The following is a 25,042-nucleotide window of genomic DNA, read 5'->3' on the forward strand; positions in this document are numbered from 1 at the left end:
GGCTAGACTTTGGTCAACCACCTGCTCCTCCCCACACAGACAACCCAACAAGTGACCACTGCATGATGGAGGCCATCTTTTTATTTTTTTAATATGGAAATTAATTTAAAAGTAGAAAGAAAGACTCCCCAGACAATAAATATTATGCCTTCATGAAATAAATTAACACAGAGATTCTGTGCCGGGGGAAGTCTCTCCAGTCACAGATTCAATAACAACTGGCACTGGTTCAGTGTCCCCTCCCAGCCTTCTCCACTGCCTGGTGCTGTTCAGAAGCAGCAGCGAGCCCACCCACCCCTGGATCTGGTGGGCCACAGCAGGATGAGACGTGGCCTTCACACAGCCTGGGAGGATATGGGGAAGTCAGCAGGATTCCCCTCTGATGGCCACCAAGACATGTGGGATTGCTCCACTGGCCTGGAACACTGAGGTGCATTGGACCCACAGGGCCAACCTACCTTGGACGGGACCCTCCAGAAGGGCCTGAGGGAAGCCCCCACCAGAGCCCTGGCACAGGAACCTGCCTGGAGCCCTCACACTAGTCTCATGTGAATTGGAAGAGGGTGACAAATTGTGGGGTATTTTTTTTTATCCTTTTTTTTTTTCCTTTCTTCTTTTATTTGACATCAATCCCCTCCCTCCCTGCCCCAACATACACAATGTAGATGCCTCCCAACTCCCTCCCCATCAAAAACACTTTGTCCCCAACCTGTGGTGGAGTCACCCCTGGCCCACCCCTCTCGCAGTGAGAGAAGTTCACAGATAAGGCAGTTCATGTGAGAGGGAGCTCGGCCCTGCCGGCAGACAAGCCCGTGCCTCCAGGCCTGAGAAGGGCAGTGACTCACAACACCAAGCCTCCACAGCCAGACAAGACAGAGAACAGAGACAGACAGACAGACGGAGCGTGGGGGGAGGCACTCCTACAGTTTGCATTGCTGCTTCCCTCCTCCCCGGCTCTTGCTCCCTCGCCTCTCAAAGGTCCACTCTATTCCTCTCCCATCTCCCAGCCCCTAATACAATTCTTATCCTTGACAGCTAAAGAACAACAAAACAAAACGAAAAGAACAAAACCACCCCCACGCCACACCCTTCGCATCCTTCTCCACCCACTGCCGTGGCCCAGAGGGAAAATCCTGACTCCCAAAAAGGTCCTGCAACTTTTGCCTCCTGGCAGAGCTGAGACCAAGCAGGAGCTGGGCCTTTTTATTTCCCTGTGATCTCTATGACATCGTCGTCTTTGTCCTCGTCATTAGAGCTGCATCCCACCTCTGGGACCTCCTGGGATTCAAACTGAGGCACCTGGGACCGAAGGAGACCCCCAGCCGGGTAGCCCGAGTGAGGGGACACGTAGCCAGGGTAGGCAGATGCCATGCTCCTGGGAAGGCTGCTAGGCAGGATGGGGGCTGGGAAAGGAGCGAACATCCTGGGCTCGGGCAGGAGTGACTGCGTGAAGGGAAGCGAGTAATTGGGCAGCACCCCTGCCAGAGAAGGGTTTAGCATGAATGAGGGGACGCTGGCGGTGGCTGAGGTAGCAGCAGAAGAGCTGGCGGTGCCGGCTGTCAGCAGAGGGTCAGTAGTCACAGGGAACACCAGATGAGGGTCTGGGAGTAAATTGGGCAGCTGGTAATAAGAGGAGCCAGTGCCCATGTACAAGGAGTTTCCTGGCTGGGAGGCAAATGGATGGGTTAGGTTGTGGTTTAAAGAGACAGGAGGCATGGTGAACCCACCAGAGACGGGGTACCCGTGTTCGTACGGCTGCACGGACGACGGCAACTGGCGCTTCTTCTGCTGCCTCCGCGATTGCTCCTCTGCGGCCGACGGCGACGTTGACTTGCGCTTGTTGCCCCGTAAGTCCAACACCGGGTGGGCGTCGCCGTGCTGGCTGGTGGCTGGCAGGGCCGAGGAGGCGGAGGGAGCCGTGCAGGGAGCCCCCAGGCGCTGCTCGGCGCCCCGGGCGGCGCCGGGCGCGGGGTCGGTGCGGGCGCCGTGCGGCTGCGCCGCGGCCGTGCTGGGAGAGCCGTGGCGCGACTCGCGCGCCGCCGCCGCCTCCGCGTACTGCTGCAGCTCGCTGATGATCTCGGGGCTGTCGGGGGAGATGGGCCGAGTCAGCTCCTCGGCGCTGGGCAGCTGCGGGGATGAGGCACTGTGTCTGCCATTGCTCGTGGACTCCAGGGAAGAGCTCTGGGAGCCTGCACACAAGCAGATGGGACAGGTGAGAAGGCCAAGAGGCAAAAGGGGAAAGGAAGATAGGAGTATCTCGGGGATATGGCAGGGTCAGCTCTAAACACAGATGTGATGGAATACACCAGGGAACAGTGTCCCCGACACTCCAGCAGGAAAACACATGTGCAAGCCCCAGACAGCACCCACAGGCCCCTACCTGAGGCAGCTGTCCGACGGTCTTCATTGCCCTTTGGCTTCCCAGTGGTCCGTATGGCAAAAATCCGACCGTCGCTGGTCCGGATGTACGTCCCTGGAACAGAGGGACAACTTCATTTAATTTCATTACAACTCTAGTCTCGGCTCAGAACCTGGATCTAAAAGCCTGCAAGGTTCCTTGGACAAGAATAGGACAGCAGTGCTGCACAGGCCCAGTGGAGGGCTCCAACCCCCCTCCTCATGCTTCACTTTCACCCTTTCAGCTTTCCTGGACTGGAGATCATCCCCTCCCAGTGTGCCAGTGGGAAATGTGGAACTTCACACTTGAAACAGTTTGCTCTGGGATTACCAGGGAGTGTTTGGCTGACTCAGGACTGGCAGTGAGTGTTGTGAGAAGGAAGAACTGAGCCACGAAGTTCAACAGCTCCTCTCAGGGACAAGAGCAGCCACAGCTGCAACAGCCATGCAGCATCAGCACACCCAGAGCATGGGCTGCAACAGTCACTGCAAACTCTAGACCTCCTTCCTAACTTGTTTTTTTTTTTCTCAAGGGATTGATTAATGACTTTACATCATTTTCTCTCCTAATTAGCAATGGCTAGGACCTTATCCACAAGTCTCAGCAGGACAGAATTACCTTTTGTCCCTCTGATGATGTGGATGCTCTCGCCAGCACTGATTCTTGCTTGTACATCAGTGGATGTGTTTGTACCCGGAATCACAATATCTGGCAGTGGGGAAAGAAACAGAATAGTGCCCATTAATCTATATGCCAGCCACAGTCAGGAGAGGGCAGGTGCGCCACCAACCCCTTTTTTTGCAGTGCAGTTGACTCTTCTGTGTGCTGTGCTATAAGCAAGCCCTGGGTTTATTTCTACACAGCACAAGAAGGCAGCAGAGGCTCCAAGAAAGCAGAAGCCATGCTGTCCTGGCACAGCATCTCCAGAACCACTAGTGACAGTATTGCAGGTCCTATCAAGGAAAGTTCACTCCCAACAATCCAGGTCCATGGCTCTTGTATACCTGCAGGGAAAGTCCTCCAGGCACAGTGGAAATACTCAAATGAGAGACAGTATCTTTGCCTCTGATGCTCATCTGCCCACAGCTCATGTGGAGATCAACAACTCATCGTGATCCTCAGTCCACCATGAGCATCACAACCCAACCCACTTTGAGCAGCAGCAACTTACCCGTGGTGGTAACAATCTTCTGCACAAAGACACCAGCTCGCTGTAGGTAGTTGATGGGAAAGTTGACAGCAGGGTTGGAACTTGAGGCTGATCCTGCACCGCCCATGGGGACATGCCGGGGCATCATTGGAATGGGAGTGGACTGAACTGGGCGGACACTTGCCACTGGTTTGTCCTCACCCTTGAGGGCAGGTCGCCTAATGAGAGAGGAGGGAGGAGAGTGCAGCACCCATCCCACAGTGACAAGCATCCTCTGCCCCCTCATTTCATGTCTACAGCATGGGCAGAAGGGAAGGGCAGGTGCTCACCAGTTCCTCTGGCTAAAGGCAGGGATGCTCGTCAGACTCTGGTCACTGGCTGGGTAATACTGTGCGTAGGACGGCCGGGTGTAGGGGACGGACGCTCGCTTCTCCTCCTCATAGCTCTTCTTGGCTGCTTTCTTCTCTGCCTTGGTCAGCTTGTGCTCCTTCCGGTCGATCAGCAGTGACTCGTGCTGAAAAGGCTCCTGCAACCCCACAGCAGCGCGGTTCTGGCACCCACACACCGCAAGAGGGAACCAGCACACCCCGAATGGCAGCAGCCACTCCCTGTGGCTGCCTGTCTCCTTCCCAGGCTGCCAGAGCTGGCCATGGCAAAGCACGTGTGGGGGGCACTGTTGTGGATGTCACCAAGGCTCATCTTGAAGGGTGACAGTCAGCTAATGCCATCACCTAGCAGTCAAGGCCATCACTTACCAGGAAGCATACAGCAAAATCCAGCAGCTGTGGCCAGGCCAAGAGCACAAGCACAGAGCTTGCCACAATGTCATACAGCCCCCACAGCCCCATAGCACCTGGCACAGGCCCACTCTGCAGCATCACCCCTGTCAGCATCATTCCTGACAGCACAGCCCAGTGCTGCCTGCCCCAGCTTTGGTTTAAAGTCACCCCAGAAAAAGAGCTGACAGCAAGCTGGGACATTCCACTGCCACCTTCTTGCCCAGTGCCAAGTTAAAGAAAGGGGTGCCTGACAACTTGCCTGTACAGGACAGAGGTGTTTCTAAATGAGTGGAAGATATCACAGGGAAGGGCAGGGATCTTTGGCTCCTCTCTAGAGAATTTTCTGCCTATTCCCAACAGAACCTAGGTGCATCCTTCTTGCCACCATGGCCCGTCACACTGCGGGACTCCTCCAGGCAACTCCTGCCTGTGCAGTGCAGTGCCAGCAAAGAAGCAGACTGGTCTTACCTTGGTGATGAGGTGAGGATACTTGAGACAGGCTAATTGTAGAACAGACTCCTTCATCTTGCTTGGACTGAGGGAGAGCTGAGCAGGGTCAGATTCTTCTTCCACAAAATGCAGCAGGTTCTCCACCTCCCGTCGAGTGAAGTTCAGCACTGGGTTCAGATCATCCACCACCCGATCTGGAAAAGAGAGGGAGTGGAGTAAGCAAAGGGAAGAGATCAGCACTGCTTGCCTGTTGTCCTTCCTACACTTCTGTCCTAAAACAGCTCCCTCCTTGTAATCTACACAATCCTCAGAAATAATCTGTAAATGTCAAGGCAAGGAGAAAAATCATCATGTTCAGAGCTGAGCCTGTTTGACTAAGTCAGGCTGACAAGTGCCTGTGCTCCAGACTGCACAGCAAAGCTGTGTAGGTCACCAAGATCCTGACAAACAGGAACACAAAACTAATTATGGATAATGTCCCACCTCATGTAACAAGGCTGTAAACATACACGTTCTGGGACAGAACAGTATGTGTTCTCCCACAAATCTCACCAAAAAGGGCTCAAAATAATAACTACATACTAAAGTGGAAAGCTCAGAAAAGCAGTCACATTCCCTCACTCATGAGAGCCTGAATGTTTTCCTTGAACATTCCCTCCTGCACAGAGGTCAAATGGGAGCACATGGAGAAAACACCTCTATCCAGGACTCTCCTGGGAGCCAGGCCAGCTGACATAGGACTCCACCTCAAGTGCACAACAGCAAACTGAGCTGATCACGTTGGGCTGCTGCCTCAGGAGTTTTGAGCAAAGGACACAGAGCTCTCTTTGGGTCACCACAACCCTCAGCTGCACATTCTATGAGAGCAGCGTGACAGCTGGCACAAGCCAGCACAAAAGATACTTTTGGTACAACGGCATGTCAGAACCACAATGAATTAATTATTCTTGGCACCTAAGCAAGCATTGTCAGTCAAAAGTATCAATATATGTTTTAATTTAGCTAATTTCCCTCTTTTTTTTTTACAGAGTTAAGTAGTAACACCCAGTTTAAGATAAGCAATATCCAGGCAGAGGGGAAAACAGGATGATCAACCCCTTAAGTATCTGGTCTGTTGCAGTAGCCAGAAAAGGAGCAAGGGAAGTAAATGGCACAGCAGAGGACTGACACCACAACCTTGCTGCAGGATGCTGGTTCTACCACCATGAATTTCTTACAGGATCCCATGTCAGGATAGTGCCTGTCACCTCTTTGCCTGTTTTTCAACCTTAAAAAAAGAAGTTACAAAACCCACAGAAACAAGACTTCCAGGATCTAAGAGGAGAAAGCTGAGAGTGGAACACTGTGCTCTCCATGCTTACCTGACATGCCCTGCTTGGAGATCTGACGGTCATAGATCTTCTTCTCCAGGGTGTAATCAGAAACCAGTCTGTAGATGTGGCACGGCTTCTTCTGCCCATAGCGGTACACGCGACACACGGCCTGGGCGTCGTGGCACGGGTTCCAGGAAGCATCAAACACCACCACTCTGTTTGCTCCAATGAGGTTGACACCCAAACACCCAGCACTGGAAAATTAAGGCAAATTTCAAACTGCTGCTGTGGTCAATTATCAAAACTTCTAGGCAGGGACAGCCATCACAGCCAAGAGTCCATAAAGGGTATATGGAAAGATTCCTCCAGTCAAACTTTAATCCCAAGTTTGGTTTCCAAGACTGTTAAGCTGTTGCAGAGGCCTAAGGCTGAAATCCTATATCCCTAAGGAATTCAGAAGCAGATGGCATTATCATACCAGGGAGAGCATATTACAAAGGAAGTTAAGAACTGAAAACCCCCATGCATCCAGAACATCAGTATGAGTCTTCCCCGTGCCCTTCTGCTCTGGCCAACTTACCGTGTGGACAAAAGGAAGAGCCAAACAGAGGTGTTGCTGGGATCATTGAACTGGTTAATCAGCCGTTCCCTTTCTGAGGCAGAGGTGCTGCCATCCAGCCCTGAGAAGGGAATTCAAGATAGATGTAAAACTCTGTATGTTTGGGGGATTTCTATCAGAACAAACCTACTTTACGAACACTGAGCTTTGAAATTGGTTCCAAACCAATTCAAGTCATGCACTCCAGGACCTCAACTGGACCACATTGTACCTGCAATACGCCCAAAAAGGCAGGTGCAATGCAGCCAGCCAGACTGGAACTTGATCAACTGAAAGATCAAGTAAACATTACTCAAGGCCAGGCCTGGGAGCACTACCACACATCTAGCCCTTTAAGGCTCTGCTTTAGGCAAGGTGGATAGCAAGCAGGAATAACAGGAACAAAGGCCTCATGTATGCAGGAAGCTCCAGGAATCAAGAGAAAGCAAAATTGTAAAGCCTTTGGCAAACCCTCAGAAACTAGATCTAAGCACAGAGAGTGCTGGTGTAAAGGAGTGCAGGGGATGTCATGTCTCTGTTCCTGGGCAGCAGCCTGCTTCTGGCAGCTCTGCAAAAGTCAGGAACACCATATCCATCACTCTTCTCAGTCCTGGCCTGCAAAATAGCCACAGAAAGCAACAACCCATACCAGAGAAAGATTTAAAGCTGGGGAAGAAGGGAGAGGAATTCAGGAATTAGTCCTTCACACGATCAGTGTCACAACAAAAGAGAGGAGGACTGGATGCACTCACTGTAGTAGTTGATGTTTCGGACCCAGTTATGAACTCCTCCATCTGAGCCTGGAGGACTCGGCATTGGTCTCTTTGCCAAAAACTCTTCAATGACAGATAAGGTGGACAAGCTCTGGCTGCAAAACCAAGATCTCTGTTGAGGAAAAAGCCCCCCAGCAGCAGAAGTGGAGTATCAGAACCCTTCCCCAACCATGACAGTGCTGATGGTTGTTGTCAAACCCTGTTTGTGCAGCACAACCCTCCTCAGTGAATGTGTCAGTGGCAGAAGTATAAAATCCATGGATGAAAATCCACATTAATACAAAAAAGGAGAAAAGAGGAACTGCCGTACCATTCATTCTCTATAAAAACCTCCCAGTACCAGGGGGGATCCAATTACTCCAGTATTCAATGACTACAGGATCAGTTTGTGATACTCTGCTTACCTGAAGACCAAGATCTTGTCTCCTAGCTTCACACTTTCCTCAATTAGGTGGAAAAGTAAGACCATCTTGGGTGAGTTCTCCAGGACTCCCGTCTGGTAATCACACAAGATGTCTTTGGCCTACCAAGAAACAGGAGACTATTACAGGTGGAGTTGCTCATTCCCTGTTTAGTTCAACAATCCTGTCTCAAGGTGAGAGAAACAAATCATGGCAATGAGGTTATTTACACCCAGTTGTTTGAGATGACAATGTTACTCCCAACTACTGCTGCCACCTCCCATTCCAGAAGCTCCAAATGACAAACTTCCATCAATGAGGGTATTCTTAACCTCTCATGACTCTTTCACCTCAAGAGCTTTCCTTCCTCCTTTGGATTTACCACCATCTCATTTAGATCAAACATCACTCTAGCACATTTATTTAGAATAACGAAGCCACAGCCTTTTTGGTCAGAGAACAATGACCTAAGAGTGTGCCTGCACTTCTACCTCACAAACCCCTCCTAGCACCTTGCTGATCTGCTTATCAAGATGCTCTGTGGTAAAGAGAATTTAGGAGAAACTACAACTGAAACAGAACAGTCTCCTCTTTGCTCTGCTTCAGAAAACTGTCCAGCCTTTCAGACTCTCCAAATGAAGAGCTTCCCAGCAGTGACACTCACCCACTCATAAGTTACGACCTGATTTGCTCTCTCCTGAAAAGGGTTGAAGCCAACACTCTGGAGGAACTTGCTATTAGTAGCTTCTCCAACTGGTGATGCCAAAGCATTACCCTCTGTTTTAACTTTAATTCCCTGAGGCTGGCAGCGGGAATTAGTGTTTGCTGTGCCAAGGTCATCCACATCCAAATCCTGCTCGTTTGCCAGATTCTCCTTTTGCAGAGCTTCATACAACACATCTGGATGGTTCCAGATCTGAAGGGATAAAGAAAGGAAGTAGTTAGACCTGCACTGGTCTGCTGCTTGCCAATGACTGTGACCTGACAGCCCCCACAGCTATTCAAAGGAGAGAACTTCTTCTGGACTCTTGTATCTTTAAACATGTCCAATTCTTTCCTTGAGAACAAACCAGGAGGTCACTGTGCACCCCACACAGCACAAAGGCAGAGGAAGCTGCCTGTTTGCATAAGTAGGTAAAGTTATGGAGTTTAAGATATCAGCCCAGATTGTTTCAGCTGATGCCAGTAGGTTTCTTGCACAGTTTGAAAGAGATATTTAACATCCCTGCACCCCAGTTATGGAAGCAAAGACAATAATGCTGTTGAACCACTGCAGCACTCTGGGGAGAGATGATGTCCCTGGCCAACAACACTTTCACCTCCTCTTTGGACTTATATTCCCCTTTCTCCAACATATTAGAATCTTTCTTTGCATCTTCTGCCAAAACCTACCTTACAACAGACACAGAAAGCTTTGAGTGGGTTCAGCCCCAGCCAGCCACTGTTGCCTGCATCACGGAACCGGTTCATGAACTCCGTGTAAAGGGCCCGCTGGATCTTGGACAGGCGTACCAGAATGACATGTTCTTCCTTAGAGGGGAGCTGCACCTTCAGCACGTTGTGGCCTCGCCTGTGGAGGAAATAAAAGGAGTGATACAAATACAGGGAAGAGAATTTCCCAATGTGAGCTCCGTGTGGCTGTCTGTAAGGTAAGATTTTGACTTCTTGCCCACCCAGCTGCAGGGAGAAGGACCTCTAAATTGCACGTTTCTCTAATGCATGACACTTCTGAGATACTCTCCCTGCAGCCAAATACCAATTGTAAACACAACTACAAAGATCTCAAACATTACAATCTTCTAGCACAGGTCACAGAGTTAAGAGGGTGATGAAAGTCCTGTTTTCCATGGCAGCTGAAAAACAGAAATAAGACGTAAAGTCTATTTTCAGCTCTGCCAATGATTAAGGCACTCCAGACCAGCATCTTAGAATCCTCATCTAAGAAAAAAATGATGATTTGTTTCCAGAGTGGTGGAGTCACTGTCACTTTTCTTAACACTTTCACAAAACACTTCCAGATTCTTGGATAAGGATGTCACAAAGCACACATCCAAATTGGCTACTAAGCCATCAAAAGAAACCTGAGGTGACTCTAGGTCAGTTACAGGTGTAGATCTCTATTATCAGTGTCTGTGGTAACAAATCAAACCAACTTTACAGTGTGGCCAGCAGGGCCAAGGCAGTGAACTCCCCCTCTCCTCGGCATTGGTGAGGCCCCACCTTGAATTCTGGGCTCAGTTTTGGGCCCCTCACTACAAGACAGTGAGGTGCTGGAGTGTGTCCAGATTTAGGCAACTGAGCTGGAAAGGGTCCGGAGCACAACTCTGATGAGGAACAGCTGAGGGGGCTCAGGTTGGAGAAAAGAAGGCTTTGGGGGGACCTCTCTCTCTCTCCACAACTACCTACTAAAAGTAGGTTATATCCAGGTAGGGAGCAGTCTCTTCTCCCAGGTAACAGTGACAGAACAAGAGAAAATGGACTCATATTGTGCTGGGGAGGTATAGATTGGATATTAGAACAAATTTCTTCATGGAAACATGAAATTGGAACAGGCTGTTCAGGGAAGTGGTGGAGTCACCAATCCTGGAGAGATTTAAAAGACTTGTAAGTGTGGCTCCTGCGGACAAGTTTTAGTGATGGCTGTGCTGGGATAATGACTGGACTTGATGATCTTACAGGCTTTTTCCAACCTAAATGATTCCACGATTCTGTAAGGCAGCAAGATTCGGCTGAACTGCATAAACCCAGCAAACCAGCCAGGTACCTTGTGCTGCAGGAGCTGTGTGCACGGAGCCCAGCCCTGAGACCCCTGCACTCACCGCTGCACGAAGCCCTCGAGCAGGCTGTGCAGGACGTGGCTGCGGTAGCGCATCAGCCGCACGTCCTGGGGCGTGCTGTCGATGCACTGCCCGTTCAGGATGGGCCGCTCGAACATGTTGCTGAACTCCTGCCGCGAGCCCAGGAAGTCAGGCCGCACAAAGTCCACCATGCACCAGTACTCGATGAGGTTGTTCTGCAGCGGGTACCCGGTCAGCACCACCCGCCGGCGCGAGCGGATGTTCTTCAGGGCCTGGGAAGTGCTGGCGTGGCAGTTCTTGATCCGGTGTCCTTCGTCACAAATTACCACATCTGGGCCGGGCCGAGACAGAGCCTTCTCGATCCCTGAGGACGGGGGACATTAAGTGTTAGTTAGAGATGAACAAAACAAAGTTCTGGTTTTATAAGGTCACCGGCTTCACAAAAGAGAGGTATTTCTGAAAGACAACAAAGCAGTGCAGAGAGCAAGGCTGATGCAGGAGATAACAGACACTAGTTCTGATTTAGAAAGATGTGGTAGTGAGCAAACAAGACTGTCCCTTGATTTCTGTTCAATGATCTGCACTGCATCAAGTTGGGTGTCTTTCATCAAATCAGAGTGATAAATCTCACACTGACAAATCCCAGAGCTCAGTGTACTAAATTCTTGTACACGTACTTGCAGCTCTTACAAGAAATTAGACTCAGACAAAGCTCAACAGCCTTCTGCTTCCAAAGACACAATCCCACACCATGAAGTTCTATCCTGCCAGTAAAACTAAAAGGAAATGATAAGTTGCTTCCCTGTGCTGCCACAGCTGCCAGCCAGCTGGACAGCAGGGTCACACTCTCCCTCTTGAGGGCTGACTTCCCACCTTTCAGAAGCTCCTGCTGCCGGTCTTCCTCATCCAAGTCAATAATGACAGGGCCAGTTTGTTTCTTTGTTCTCTTCTTCCTGCCAGTGGCAAAGGACTTCTTCAGTGAGAGCAGACGGTACATCTCATATCCCATCAGCAGCACACCACCTTCTGTCACCCAGTCATTCACCACCTTTGCACGAGCAGCTGTTGTCCTGCAAAATAAACAAATAAACTGTAAGCTTTACTCCAGTTTCAGGCTGAATCACTGGATTGGAGTCTGCTGAGAAAAAATACTCATTCAATAAAATAAAGCACTTTTCTCAGATCAAACCAGATGGAGGTTTACGATGAAATTTCTTTAGGAAACAAACAGATACAGAGGGGGGAAGAAAGTCTTTTATGTGCCACGGATAGTAGGATTGAGAATGACAAATCCTTACAGGAACTAAGGTGTAGAAGTTTGTCATGCACAAAAGCACATCAAACTCAAGAGTTCCCTTTTTATAGGGCTGTTGAGTTTGCCACAGAAAAAAACATTTTCAGAATGAGCTGCCAATGCACATGGTTGTAATCTTTGAGTTGTTTATCCCCTGTTGTCTTCTTCAATGCTCTGTCCCCCAGGCTTCCTTCCCTTCCAGCCTGCTCAGAACTGGTTCAGATCAAAACACTGTCTTTGCTCAGTCCACCACAGTACATCAAATCATGGCCAACACGGATAAATACATGGCTGGAGCAGCATCAGCAGATTCAAATATATCCCACCCAGAAGGTGAAGACACCAACAGGTAGGTGTATAGACACAGGGAATGAACTGAGAATTACCCAGGACCACTGCACTGCCCTGATCCATGCAAGGAAAATGACCCAGAAAGAAGCAGAGGTCCCCGAGCCAGGAGGTCAGAAAAGCTTTTACTGTCACCTACTTGTGTTCATCATTCAGGATGTGGACTTTGAAGGTGCGGGGCTGGACCTCTTTGGAGTTATAATCAGCAGGAAGGTTTTCAGGTGCTGGGAGCCACATGTTGAACTCTGCTAGCCAGTTTTGGAGAGTATTCACCTGGAAAAGTTAGCCACAGAAGGATTAAAAACCCAATTGAGTCACTTGGGGCTTTTAAGAGCAAAAAGGAGATTAGGGAATGATACCCAGTGTGCCTAGATGGAAGAAGCAGCTCACAGCATGCAAATTCAGGAACACAGGGAATGATAGAGGGGTGAGAGCAGCAAGGATGTGATAGACCTTAATGAGGGATGGAACACTAATCAACCTTCTCTATGCAAAAAAAGTAGTATAAGGAAGCCCCTCAGCCAACCCCTCATGTGGCTACTTACAGGTACAATGGCAAGAACAGTCTTTGCCTCTGTGTGACGAAAAAGTACATCCAAGAAAGAGATGACCTGTATGGTCTTGCCCAGGCCCATGCTATGTGCTAAAATACACCCAAACCCACTGCTGGTTTTAAATCTCTCCAAGGACTCGACCAAGTTGTCATAAAGGAATCGGATACCACCAATCTAGGCAGAAAAGTAGAAAAAGTGTTAGAATGGTGGCAGACAAAAAAGCCCAGGATGGGTATGTATTTACAGAGTGGCAAGTACATTAGGAACATGAAAATGTAAAGGGGATGTTTCAAGTACACTAAAGTACTCTAATCTAGGGAAGGCTCAGAAACTCAGTATTTTTAGATGCTCACAGAATTACTTGAGAATATTTCAATAAACCAAAATTAATTGGTAGCCAGAGGATCTGAATTGGGGTTGATTAGTTTGTTTAAAACTATAATTTTATTTTTTTAAAAATTCATATAAGTATACAAAGGTCTGATAATGACAAGAGCTGAGGTTATACAGAATCTTGGCCTTCCTCTAATTCAGTTTTATCATTTGACTGTTCACAACAGTCACTACCACAACCAGACGGGTCACAGGGTTTACCAAAGAAGTTCTGCTGAGATTCCCAGGCAGACTTGCCTGAATTCATTGCATTTTCAAGGTTAACAAAGCCTACCTGATGAGGTTTTACTGCATGTGCCAGCTGGGGAGCTAGAAAAATGTCCTCTTCATTTGGTGGATGATTGATGTTGACAATGACTTGCCCCAGAGCATCTGACTGATTTAAGGCATCATTCACATGAGAGCCACTGCTCTCTTCACTGCCATCCTCTTCCCCCTCATTGCCAGAGTCACTGCTGTCCACAATTTGGAGGGCATCATCCTCTCCTGAGCTCAGCTCAATCACTTCTGTAAAGTAACCAAAACAGGAGAGCATAAGGACAAAGTTAACTTGACGTCAGGGTTTATAATGAATGGGAAAAACCTATCAGGAAATAAGGCTACCCCTGCTTTTGCAATTCCATCATGGCCTAACAATGCATCCTGAACAAGCAGGCATGACACAGGCCCACACCAGGCCCCTCAGACCAGCACAAGAAAGCATCAGCTTCCCTGGTCTCCAAAAGTTTCAGGGAACATTAACTTGGGCTCCTCCAAAGAGAACACAAAGAGATAGTTTCTAGGAGTGTTTTACATTCTCTTCCATATGTTTGTTAATTCCCAAGCCCAGACACGAATTTTATCTACTGATGTAATGCCTAAGGATCACTAAGGAGTCTGGTTCAATCCACTTGGGACAAGGGACACAAAAACCACTTCCAGCTGCAGATCTGAACACTTAGGTGCTCCTTTTACATACAACAAATGGTGCCACATCTCCTGTAAGCATTCTTCAGCAATGCACTGAGCAAAGTTAAGTGCATTTATAAATTAGAAATAAACACCAGTTCACAAGAGGGCCTGACAGGCCATTTTATAAATGTCATTTTAGGACTCACAAGCCAGAACTGCTCAAATAATTGGAAACCAATAGGCCTACAAAAATCTGAAGTGATTCACCACTGGAGCATCTGACCAGATGAAAATAGACTTGTGGCTGAATAAACAGCATATTGTGAGAAGAGCAGGCTGAGGCAATTGGTCACTTACCATCTTTAATGCTATTTTTTTCTTTAGTATCATCCTCACTGCCACTGCTGGTACTGTCGAGGCAGATCACTTCCTCAGCCAGGACCTGAGGGGGGAGCTGGGTCGCCTCTGCTGTTCTGAAAACGATGTCCTCTACAAACAGAAATAACAAACAGTAAGTAATTCATAATAATGGGGAAGGAGACAAAATTGTTCAAAAACCAGACAGTATTTCCTTCCACTTTAGCTCCAATAACTTAGTCCTGGAATTTTCCATAACAGACTCTCACTGTCTACAATCCTGCTATGACTCAGCTTCCTGGGTCACACTCTCCTCCATTCTCAATATGCTGAAACAATAGCTCATTTGCTGATGGCACCCTCTGTTTCATGGCCTGACTGGGGCACACTGACCATGCAACATGCTAAAAGCCTTTGTTTCTCTTTTTTCTGGTCTCAGTAAAAGCTGTGTTTCATCCAGCAGAGAAAGTACCAATTGCTGAAGGGATTATAACTCTGTTAGTAGGGACAGTGTAATAATTACATCCCACATATCATAAACAACTTTTGCTGATCAAGAGCATTTGTTTGTATGTTTTTAATGCTGCCATGTAGGGGAGAGGCTAATGGGGCTAAACAGCACCACTGCAGTGACACAGCAAGCAATGACATTCTTCTGGGACTAAACTTAACTGCATAAGTTAAAGTGTTTTAAACAGCTCTTATTCCTTCTCCCACATGTACAAGTGTTTTTTTAACACTTGCACATAAGGGAGAATATATATTTCTTCAGGAGGCAAGGCCAACTCAAGAATTCCTTACTCTTGCCCAACATCCAGCTGCACTTCTCTGCCCTTCACATCTTTTGAACCCGCACTATAAGCTAAATCACCAAAATGATCCAGACTGGGAAACAATGCAAGGTGACATATTCATCCAAAGACATGACTGATGCTTATATATGCATGATGCTTAGCCATTTATACTGCCTGCAACTCACTGCTTGCCAAAACATGCAAATAAGGTCAAGGTTACATCACCAACACATGTGCACCCAGGCTATTGTTCCACTATTCCCACTACCAGACACATGCATTACCAGACCATTCCCAGGACAAACAGGATCTGGCATTTCTGCCAAGCCTGTTGATTTAAGCTCCCATACCAGCTGGAAAGACAAGAGAGCTCTGTTTCAGCATCCCCCTACACACACTTAATATGTGTCAAAATATCTTCAATAAACATCACCTGGCACCTTTCACCAAGCAGCCACTGTATCTTGATACAAAACAAACTCAGAAGTGGAACTGCCTACACTGAATCTACAAGTGGTTTGGAACTGCTGCTCCAAGAGTTTATTCTTGAAAGTCCAAGTACAGCATAGAATCACAGAATGTCTGGGGTTGGACGGACCCTTGATAAGTCGTCCAGTCCAACCCCTCTACACTGAGCAGGGACATCTTCAGCTACACCTGATTGCTCAAAGCCCAATCCATCCTGATCTTAAATGCTTCCAGGAGTGGGGCATTTATCACATCTCTGCACAACCTGTGCCAGTGTTTTGGCACCCTCATTGTAAAGCAATTCTTCCTCATATCTAGCCTGAATCTACCTTCCTCTAGGTCAAAACCATTGCCCCTTGTCCTATCATGGACCAGCATGGCATTACCTTCTTCACACAGCATCTATCCTTAACACTCTTGCTTTGGCTGGCATCTTACCAGGAAGAAACTCCAGGGGTACAGTTGGTATAGAGGCTGGATAATCCTTCCGCTGCTGCTCAAGCCGTTTCCTTCTCTCCAGCTCTTCCTGCTGGGCTGCCTTTGTCACAGCTTCCAGTTGGTCCTCACGCAACAGCTTTCTGAACACAGCAGCAAATGTGATTTGGTTACACTCAATTTCTTCCAAAAATGTGAACAGCTGCACAGCTGCTGCAGAGAAGACTGACAAGCTCCAGGTATTCTGTGAGCCATATAGAGTAAGAACATCATATGGGCAAATTCTACAGCTATTTCAGCATTGTGCTTCCCAACTACAGGTAACACTACTGTCACTCAAGGAAGAGACAAAGAATTGACAGAAGCAAAGTAATGAAAGAAGGAAAAATGTAAGTGGGTAAGCACATACTTAAACTAGGTTACCAGAGACTAGTTCTTCTGCTTGAAAGGGTATTTTTTATGGATATGCAGTTTATAAACACAAATGCACTGAGACATGCAAAGAGGATATATGGGAAGAAAATGCATCAATTCCCCTACAAAATGTCATGACCCTGATTCTCTTCTGACTGCATTTTCCAGAGCTAGGATCTCTAATGGTTTTAACAATTGTTTCAAGGCATTGTCTCAAAGCACCTTCCCTTTACAGGTAATTTTATTTACTTCCAGAAGTTGCTTTTCCCCTCCTTCCACTAGTGTCACATGTCCAGTCCTGGAAATGAAGGTACTTTTGCCAGAGGAGAGGTGCAGTATAAGCAGTGGTAGAATCACCCAACCCCACACTTAAGGGACATCTCCTTCATCCTAATGAAGCCTCATTTTCCAGAGCCTATCAAATGCTTATTCCTTCAGCTTTAAGAAAATCAATCTGCACAAGCTTACATAGGCACCAAAGATTACAAGCACAGGACATGATAGCCACTTGCTGCCACAGGAGTTCCTGTTCCATCAGTTCTCCTCTAAACTTCTAAAATTCCTTTGAGCAAAATTTCCTAGTGATTTACCACCTCACAACCTGTCCCAGAATATGTGGTGAATTACACAATCAAACAATTACTGCTTTATAAAATCCAGGTGAAACTGACTTCCAACGTTTCAGTTGCTAATCGTAGCATCAGCATTCCTGTCAACAAGTACCCAGGGTAGTATAGGAAAGGACTGTATTTTAGGCTGTTTGCAATAGGATTCACCTCAGCAAATATTGAAACTGGTGTTTACTTAATGGTGGTACCATTTTTCAATTACATCTCTCAAAAGACAGCAGCAATTACACAATTTTTGCGATATATTCCATAACCAAACACTCTTCTGAAATACCAAACAAGTCTGCACCCACATGCAGCACTCCAGTCTGAGATCACTCTACTCCCACTGGTGAAATCCTAAGGTTTTGGAAAAGAAAAACCATCTGGTTTGCCAGCAGTGGCACAACACAGCTCAGAAGCAAAGTGCAGAGATTCTGTTTTCACCACCATGTGTGACCCGATCTCTTTCTGTCCTGCTGCTGCTGCTTACCTTATGTTCCTCCGCATGTGAGACGGTTTCTGAGCCCTCTTCTTTTTGGTGTCCTCAGAGGCCAGGCTCTTGTGCTGGTTCTGCAAGAGTTGCTCTGCCCGCTCGCTCTGAGATGAGGTAGTTGAAGTCGAGCGCTGCCATTCTCCATCCTCCGCATGCTCCGCGTGGTCACCGCTGAACACGGCATCCTGGGGTTGGTCTGCAAGGGAACAACACCACATGGCAACAGCTGGGCCAGCCTGGCAGCTGCCTGTTCCACCAGCACTCAGCAGCATTTCAGCTGAATGGGAACTGACAAGCTCTACTCTCACTCATTTGCAAGTATGTCATTCTGAGGGTCAAAACTGGGGTCCTTGCTGACAGTCAGACAGAGTTAAAAAGTTTTACAGTGAAGGATCTGTCCTTAGTGAAAGCCAAGATTAACACCCCTCAACACAGCCCAAAATTGTCCTGACAAGAAAACAAGGCAAAATTATTTAGGTCCATGAGGAACACTTGCTACCCCAGGAGTCTGTTTTTCTATGAGGGCCTGATAAGCTCTGATTAAAACAAGGAATTTGAATCTTTCTCTGTGTTTCACATCACTCAAGTAGGGCAGAAATTTCCATCTATATGACACCTGTGTAGCCATCTCCCAAGGCAACAGAATACAGTACATAAAAGATTATCTGGTTCAAACACTGGCTCATGGCTCAGAAGGCAGCTCAGTGCTTTCAGCACCAGGCTTCAGTCTCATGGTTCGAATGGTAATTTCCAACAAGCTTTTTGTCAAACAAAATGTAACTAGCAATAGTCTTTCTACATTATAAATTACATGCATTCCTTTTTCTCTTCATTCTCCTATTTTCAGACTTCTCTTTGTGCCTGATTCCACTCTTAAAGCACAATGTGAAATGACACCTTGTTCTATGTGACACTTGGCTCTTCAACAGGCTGCCAGTGACCAAGCGAATGTTTCCAGAGCAAAGAAAGGAAATGTTTCTGTTCAAAAGCTTCCCTTGAAGCAAACTGTTTCTGACAAGCGTTGTAATAGCTTCTTTGAAGCATTTTGTCCCCTTGTGTCAGGCAAAGAGATACCCTGAACTTCATCTTGTAATCAGCTTTCTTGCTTACATTGTGTATCTGAGCTAATGACTGAACTGAAATGACACATAGACAGAACTTTGAAGGAAAGAAGACATCAGTGCAGAGGAATGTGGCAGATGAAGTAATACAGAACCAACAAGCATCACATTGTGACTCTGAGGGATCTGGAGACAGAGAGCATTCCTTCTCAAAATGCTGGGAGCTTAAATGAAGGATGCTTCAGTACAGCACATTGCACCTACAGCTGTCATGTTGATATGCCCATTAAATTAACCTCATCCCCAGTATGACATCTTAAAATTGAGATGACAACAAATAGATTCACACCTTGTTCAAAAGCACTAACTTTGCAAACTTCCTCTCCAGACATCCCACCAGACCCACCCCAGCAAGTCTATGTCAGAACACATGTAGGACTTCAGAGCTCAGCCCACCATGGACCAGCAGAGCAGCTCAAACATTTCTGTGAATATTTATCTCTGCAAGCCCTACCCATAGTGGAAAACCAGGTATCCACAGCTTATGGAATGGAACAGATCCCATGATGAATGCAAGGAGAGTTATGCATATGAAGAAAAAAGGGGTCACTGCTACAAGCACAGCAGTTCTACCACAGCCAAGGTCTTGGAGCCCTGTCCTCTCATCATACCTCTTCAGACTAACAAGCTCAGATATCAAGCATCAGCTCACTTGCAGACAGAGAACTGTGCTGGGAATAAACCCAGCTTCTCAGGCTTCCCAGACAACAATTCTGCTATTTGAGCTGCAGACATATTTTAGTCACATTACCTGCAATTCTTCAGCACTGTTTCCTTCCCCCCACCCCTCTTGACTCCTGGTTATATAACTAGATCAAAAGATTGGTTGAAATAGGGCAAAGGGAAGCAGGGAGGCTGCACACGTGATCACATGCTCCGGGATGAGTCATTAAACCGGAGACAAACACTGCCATGGTTACACTGCTGCCATCTCACCCCGGGCCCAGGACCTTGACAAGGCACCAGAGAGCACAAAGCCATGCTTGTTTGGAAGAGGAAGCACTTCCCTTCCCACACTCCTGCAACTGCCCACATCACCTCCTCCAGCAGCCACCCTGCCACCTGCACTGTGCAAGGCAAGGATGATAACAGCAAAACATAAAGGCTCAGGAACCCAAACTATTGTCCCCTCTATGTTTTCAGATGTGTTGGCCAATCCCTAAGTAGAATCATTCAATTTCTTCATTTTACTTTTTCTTTACTCTTAATGATATATAATACAAACTGTGGTGAAACCTACACACAGCTGGATCACATAGGGTTTTAAAAATGTAATTCTCATCTGACCAGGAGCACGAAGCTCAAAATTTGATGATAAATTTGGTCCTGCACTGACTACAAACCCTTATCTGCCACAGCCACGTCTGCTCAGGCTGGTGTTTGTCCTGTCAATATAAGTTCTGAGGTGAGGAACACAATCTGTGCCTCAGCCCACATCCCTGACAAATATGCATCAAGAGAGCTCTTCCACGCTAGCGACAGCTCCAAACATCTCACTGATTCAGCTGTAGTGGGATTCAGGGGACAGCCAGGTTCCCAAAGGTTCTCCTATCCTTGCCACCAACAGCAATAAAGCTTTTCACAAAGTCTAACTAACACAATGTTAAAATCAGAAGTCTAACCTTGCAACAGCTCCCACCACACCTGTGGCATAAGCTGGCAGCTATAAGCAGGAATTGTTTTGCTGCTGCTTTGTATTAAACACGTGATTATGTGCACAGCTTAAACCTAACCCAGATGAAAAGCATGGCTCCCTGCTGCAGCCATGTGGCTGCTGTCCAATAGGGTGAGCTCCAAGCTGTGTAAATGGGACCCACACTGGGACAGAAACATTAAAAAACAATAACTACACACACCAACACCTATCTTGTATAAGAACAGGTCTGATTTTTGGGTTGGAGTGAGTGTGGGAAGAGACTTGTTGAACAAGTCCCATCAGGTAATCAATGGAAAAATCCTGCCCCAATTTTGCCAAACCTACATCTACAACAGAAACGCAATCACAGTTTTGTAACAGGAGCTCAACACACTACTCTGACATGGTTATACAAGGAGCTTTTTACACAACACAAAAAATTCATCAGCCACGTTTGCATGTTGACAACTCTCTGATCATGCTGGAGCTGCTGTGCACTCCAGGAAGACCTGGGCATTTATCCACGTTGCCTGCTTGAGAGGAGCATTGCCATCAGCCTGGAGGGTGACAATCCAGCACAGCCCTGCACAGCGAGGTGAGCCACATCAGAAAAAGCAAGCCCAGGTCTGCCTAGCAGAAGACAGCCATGGGCCAGGTGAGGTTGTTGGCAAGGTGTAAATCTATCCCATGGTTACATTACACACTGTGAGCACCAAGCATTACCCGATTCACACCAGCTTTGTTTCATGTTTTGCACTGTCCTCACCACACCTACAAAGAGGATCTCCCAAGGGAAGTGGTGGTAGCATCAATGCAGCTGCTCCTTCAGGTGGGTTATAGCTCTCTGAGAAATCCCTAAACAGTTCCCAGGGGTTATGGAGACCTGTAAATACCCAAGCAATCTGTCCTGCAAGGTACCCTGAATACCAAGAAGGGAATGACTATCCTTTCTCATGCACTTTAGAGGTGTGAAATGTGCCTGCACTCTCAAAACTCAACTGACTTGGTTACAGCATGGCTCTGGTTTGTGCTGCAGGGCAGAGGTTGCCAGTTTTATTCACTCAATAAGCAGCAGCAAGCACCACCCGCAGATGTACATACAAATAGGGGGAGGTGTTTGGTTTCTCGACCGACTCTTGCATGTCACAGTGTTACAGTTTAGAAGTGTCAGTAAGAGAGTCGTGACTGCTGAGTGTAACGCTGCTTCAGATGCTCCCTACGTGATGTGACTGCCAGAGCTGTCCCTAAACACTGCACACAGCTGTGACTCATGATGTGTAACACAGCAAAAGATTTGTCCCACAGTCAGGCTCCTCCTGTTGCAGCCAAACTCACCTCATCAGGTCCTTCTCAAACTTCTGTTACAACAGCACAGGATTCAGCCTGGAGAATATTCTCTAGATTATTGACTCAGCAGCGAATTGGTCTTGACACCGCCTGCTCTGCAAAATGGCTCAGGTTGCTGCAAAGTGTCATGAAGCAGCAGGATGTTTTGAGGTGTGACATTTGTGTAACTAACACTGCCTTCTGACACCAAGGTAAGTGAAAAACAGTGTTATAGCCAATCTGTGCTCCAAGGCAGACCTCAGTAAGTTCAATTGTCTGTGCATCCACAGTTTGGCTCTCGCAACAGTCAGCACTCACAGGAGTACAGAAATTCCCATTCAGAAGATCTGAGGGTGCATAGGAAGATCCAAGAGACCTTTCAGTGGACAAACTACTGTGTAAGTTGGTGAATTCCTTGCCTGCTCAGTTATTATCCACTGGTATGTCTCCTGGGAGACCAGTTTCATTGTGAGAGTACCTCCAGTGACTCCAGGAAAGACATAGCACTGAAAATCAGACACTTTTTTATTTCTAAAATAATTTCACTACAGAAACTCATGATACCAAACAGGACAATTTTACTGAGTCTTTGGGCATTATTTCCTGTCCTAAGGACAGGGGTGTGCATGCATGGTGAGGAAGGTAGCTGCATGCAGAGCAGTGAGCAGTTAATTCTTACTTTGGGAGCTTTCTTTAGTCCTGCACAAATAACAAAGAGCAGTTAAATATTATTGCAGGCCTTCTGGGAACTTCTATGCAGTTTGTAGGCAAAAGCCTGTCAGAGACTAGCTAGTACTAGCTAGTGCTACTACAGCCGGTACTGAGCTGTCAAAGCAGGAATGGGAGGAGCACTGAGGGATGGCACAAGAAACTCTAATTGCACAGTTGCAGCTGCAACTCACTCTCTGACACACTGAACTACAATTGAAGTGCCAAAGGCTGGAGGAGAAACTCTTCAGAGCAAGCCTGACTGCAAAGGCTCTGAGGGCCTGAAGATGCACTCTGGGGTACTGTGATGTTTCCCCAGTGTGGTGGGAGCTGGAGTGCCGGGTAGGTGATGCCAGAGTCAGCTGTACCTGGCTGAACACGGAGAACAGAGGCTCTCTAACTGCAGCACAGCAATCAGCTCGGGGGCTGGCAACAGCCAGAGTCCTCCGGCTCATCCTGTACTCAGCTGTGCAATATAAATTAAATACTTTCAGAATATTCTTTGTATGCAACTGTGCAGCTGTTGCGTGGATGCCATGCAAGAAGGAAGAAGGGGTGTTGCACAAAGCACCTCTGACAGAGGTGGCATTGTGTGAAAACACTCGAGCACCACAAGGCTGGGCTGCAGGCAGGAAATTCCTTGTGAAAACCCCTCAAGTACAGCATAGGTGAAAGTATGGGAAAAGCTCAGACTCCCTTCCTCCAGGCTTTACCTGTTGCAACACCCAGGAGAGGCACAAAGGCGGCACACACCAGCACCTGGCTGCTTCCACGCAAAGCTCTGGGAAAGGCACCGCAGAGCGGGTCAGAGCGGGACAGAGCGGGCGCGGGCCCGCCGGGGCGCGGGGCTCTCCGCGGCAGCGCCGGCAGGCCAGCTAATTAGCAACAACACTTTGTTCTTCTCGGAAAATAATCGGGCTCAGTCTTCGACGGCAGGACGCCCCTCCCAGCCAGCAGCGTTTAACAAAGCCCTAATTATGTAAGTATTATATAACCCGGCACACCTGCCCCCCCGCGCTGGCCGCGGCACCCGCGCCCGGCCGCCCCTCGGCCCTCTCCGGTCAGCAGCAGCTGCCACTGCTGCCAGCGCCACAGCCGGGACAGCCTTTTGTCCGTATGCCCGCACGGGCCCGCGGCTGTGCGGGCTCCCAGGCCGGGCGGGACCTGCAGCCCCGGGCCGGGCCGGCCCCACTGCCCTCAGCCGGGACCGGCTCCCCACACGGCTCCCGGCCCAGCGCCGCTGCGGTGCCGCTGTCCTGCTGAGTCACAGCCGCGGTACCGCCAGGCACAAAGGCTGCTCCCAGGGGAAGCTTCCCTCACCTGTCAAAAAGCACGTACATCTTCATTCCCCTTGCTGATTTATCTAGGAGCTAACCACCCCAGGTCTGTCGTTCATACTTGTCACTGTAATCCGACACAGAGTCTGTCATGTTGGTGTAACAAAGAGCACTGCTTGAAGTCTGAGTAATGTGTTTTTAATTTCTCCAAGTATCAGTAAAGCGATCGCTCGCTGTGGGTTCAGGACACCTACATGAAATCTGCAGATTGCTGGTGAGGGATGGCAGGCTGCCTCTGCCCCCAGTGCAGGACCAGAGGATGCACAGAAGAGATGAGCTCTAAAGAAAAAGCCACCAGTACCAACTCTGTGGGCCAGAGCACGAGGAGGGAGCCAGACCCCGAGCATGCACAAGTCAAACCCATCTCACTTCCTTTGGCAAGAAGTAAACCCAAAGCAATGGAAAACTTTAAAAGATAAATTACAAGGCAGCGCTGCCCTTCTTTTTTCCTTCAGACGTCTTTCAGCATATCAGTTGCTGATGAGGTTATGCTGCAGAATAAAACTCCTTTCCTGGCCTGAAGGAATCCTTCAGGAACAAAAGGCAGCAGAATTGAAGGGCAGGAGCAAGGAATACACCACCCAGAAACCAAAGGGAAAGGAAGCAGCCAAGAAGTGCCGAGAGGCAAACTGGAATATCAAACAGCCAACTTTGGTGACAGGCGATATATCTTCTAACCCTGGGATTATGCAAGCAGAACCAGGCCCCAAATACCCAAGAGATCTTGTTCTGGCTGGGCCTCAATGCTGCGGACGCTGAGACCCGGGTTACATAAACACCAAAGAGCACTTATATAACTGTTGTATGGCACAGGCTCGCAGCCTCTGGCACCCCATTGCCACGGGAGTGTGGCAGGTACCTGCTCTGGCATCCAGCTCCTCCTCCTATCCCTGCACAAGCCCCTGAGTGCAGCCCAGGTGAGGTGCCCATCAGGTCATCCTCCCTTTTGCAGGCACCACAGGCTCATGGTTACTCTGGAGCACTGGGCAATCCTGTGTCCATTTCCAGCTCCAATATGCTCAAAAGAAGGTTGTGAAATTTCAAATCAAAACATTTTCATAGCGCTTTGATTCAGCAACACCTGGTGAGATACAGAATGCTGCTACCTGCCATCCCACTTCTAGATATATAATCCAAACTACTTTACCCAATAAAAGTCCTCAAATCTCAACTGTTTCCTCCTGCCATGCCCTCTCTCCTAC

General features: G+C 48.0%; 1 protein-coding gene across 3 annotated transcripts in view; it reads right to left on the bottom strand.

The window, feature by feature from the left end:
- The window catches only part of RAD54L2 (RAD54 like 2), a 67,246-nt gene that overhangs the window by 3,459 nt on the left and 38,745 nt on the right, over nt 1-25,042 (bottom strand). For 2 of the 3 annotated variants that reach the window (XM_079317253.1, XM_079317254.1), the window contains 20 exons: nt 17,710-17,908; nt 16,198-16,337; nt 14,498-14,629; nt 13,524-13,756; nt 12,848-13,030; nt 12,442-12,575; nt 11,534-11,730; nt 10,682-11,024; nt 9,255-9,432; nt 8,527-8,778; nt 7,866-7,984; nt 7,441-7,556; nt 6,671-6,770; nt 6,139-6,344; nt 4,796-4,971; nt 3,878-4,074; nt 3,570-3,766; nt 3,017-3,106; nt 2,381-2,473; nt 64-2,189 (listed from right to left, as the gene is read on the bottom strand). In XM_079317253.1, coding sequence (XP_079173379.1) covers nt 1,204-2,189; nt 2,381-2,473; nt 3,017-3,106; nt 3,570-3,766; nt 3,878-4,074; nt 4,796-4,971; nt 6,139-6,344; nt 6,671-6,770; nt 7,441-7,556; nt 7,866-7,984; nt 8,527-8,778; nt 9,255-9,432; nt 10,682-11,024; nt 11,534-11,730; nt 12,442-12,575; nt 12,848-13,030; nt 13,524-13,756; nt 14,498-14,629; nt 16,198-16,337; nt 17,710-17,908 — 4,271 coding nt within the window. In that variant the 3' untranslated portion in view covers nt 64-1,203. Of the gene's footprint in view, nt 1-63; nt 2,190-2,380; nt 2,474-3,016; nt 3,107-3,569; nt 3,767-3,877; nt 4,075-4,795; nt 4,972-6,138; nt 6,345-6,670; nt 6,771-7,440; nt 7,557-7,865; nt 7,985-8,526; nt 8,779-9,254; nt 9,433-10,681; nt 11,025-11,533; nt 11,731-12,441; nt 12,576-12,847; nt 13,031-13,523; nt 13,757-14,497; nt 14,630-16,197; nt 16,338-17,709; nt 17,909-25,042 lie in introns of those variants that run through there. The other variant, XM_079317255.1, reaches the window with a different exon arrangement.

Source organism: Erithacus rubecula, assembly GCF_903797595.1.
Source record: "Erithacus rubecula genome assembly, chromosome: 13".
NCBI lineage: Eukaryota > Metazoa > Chordata > Aves > Passeriformes > Muscicapidae > Erithacus > Erithacus rubecula.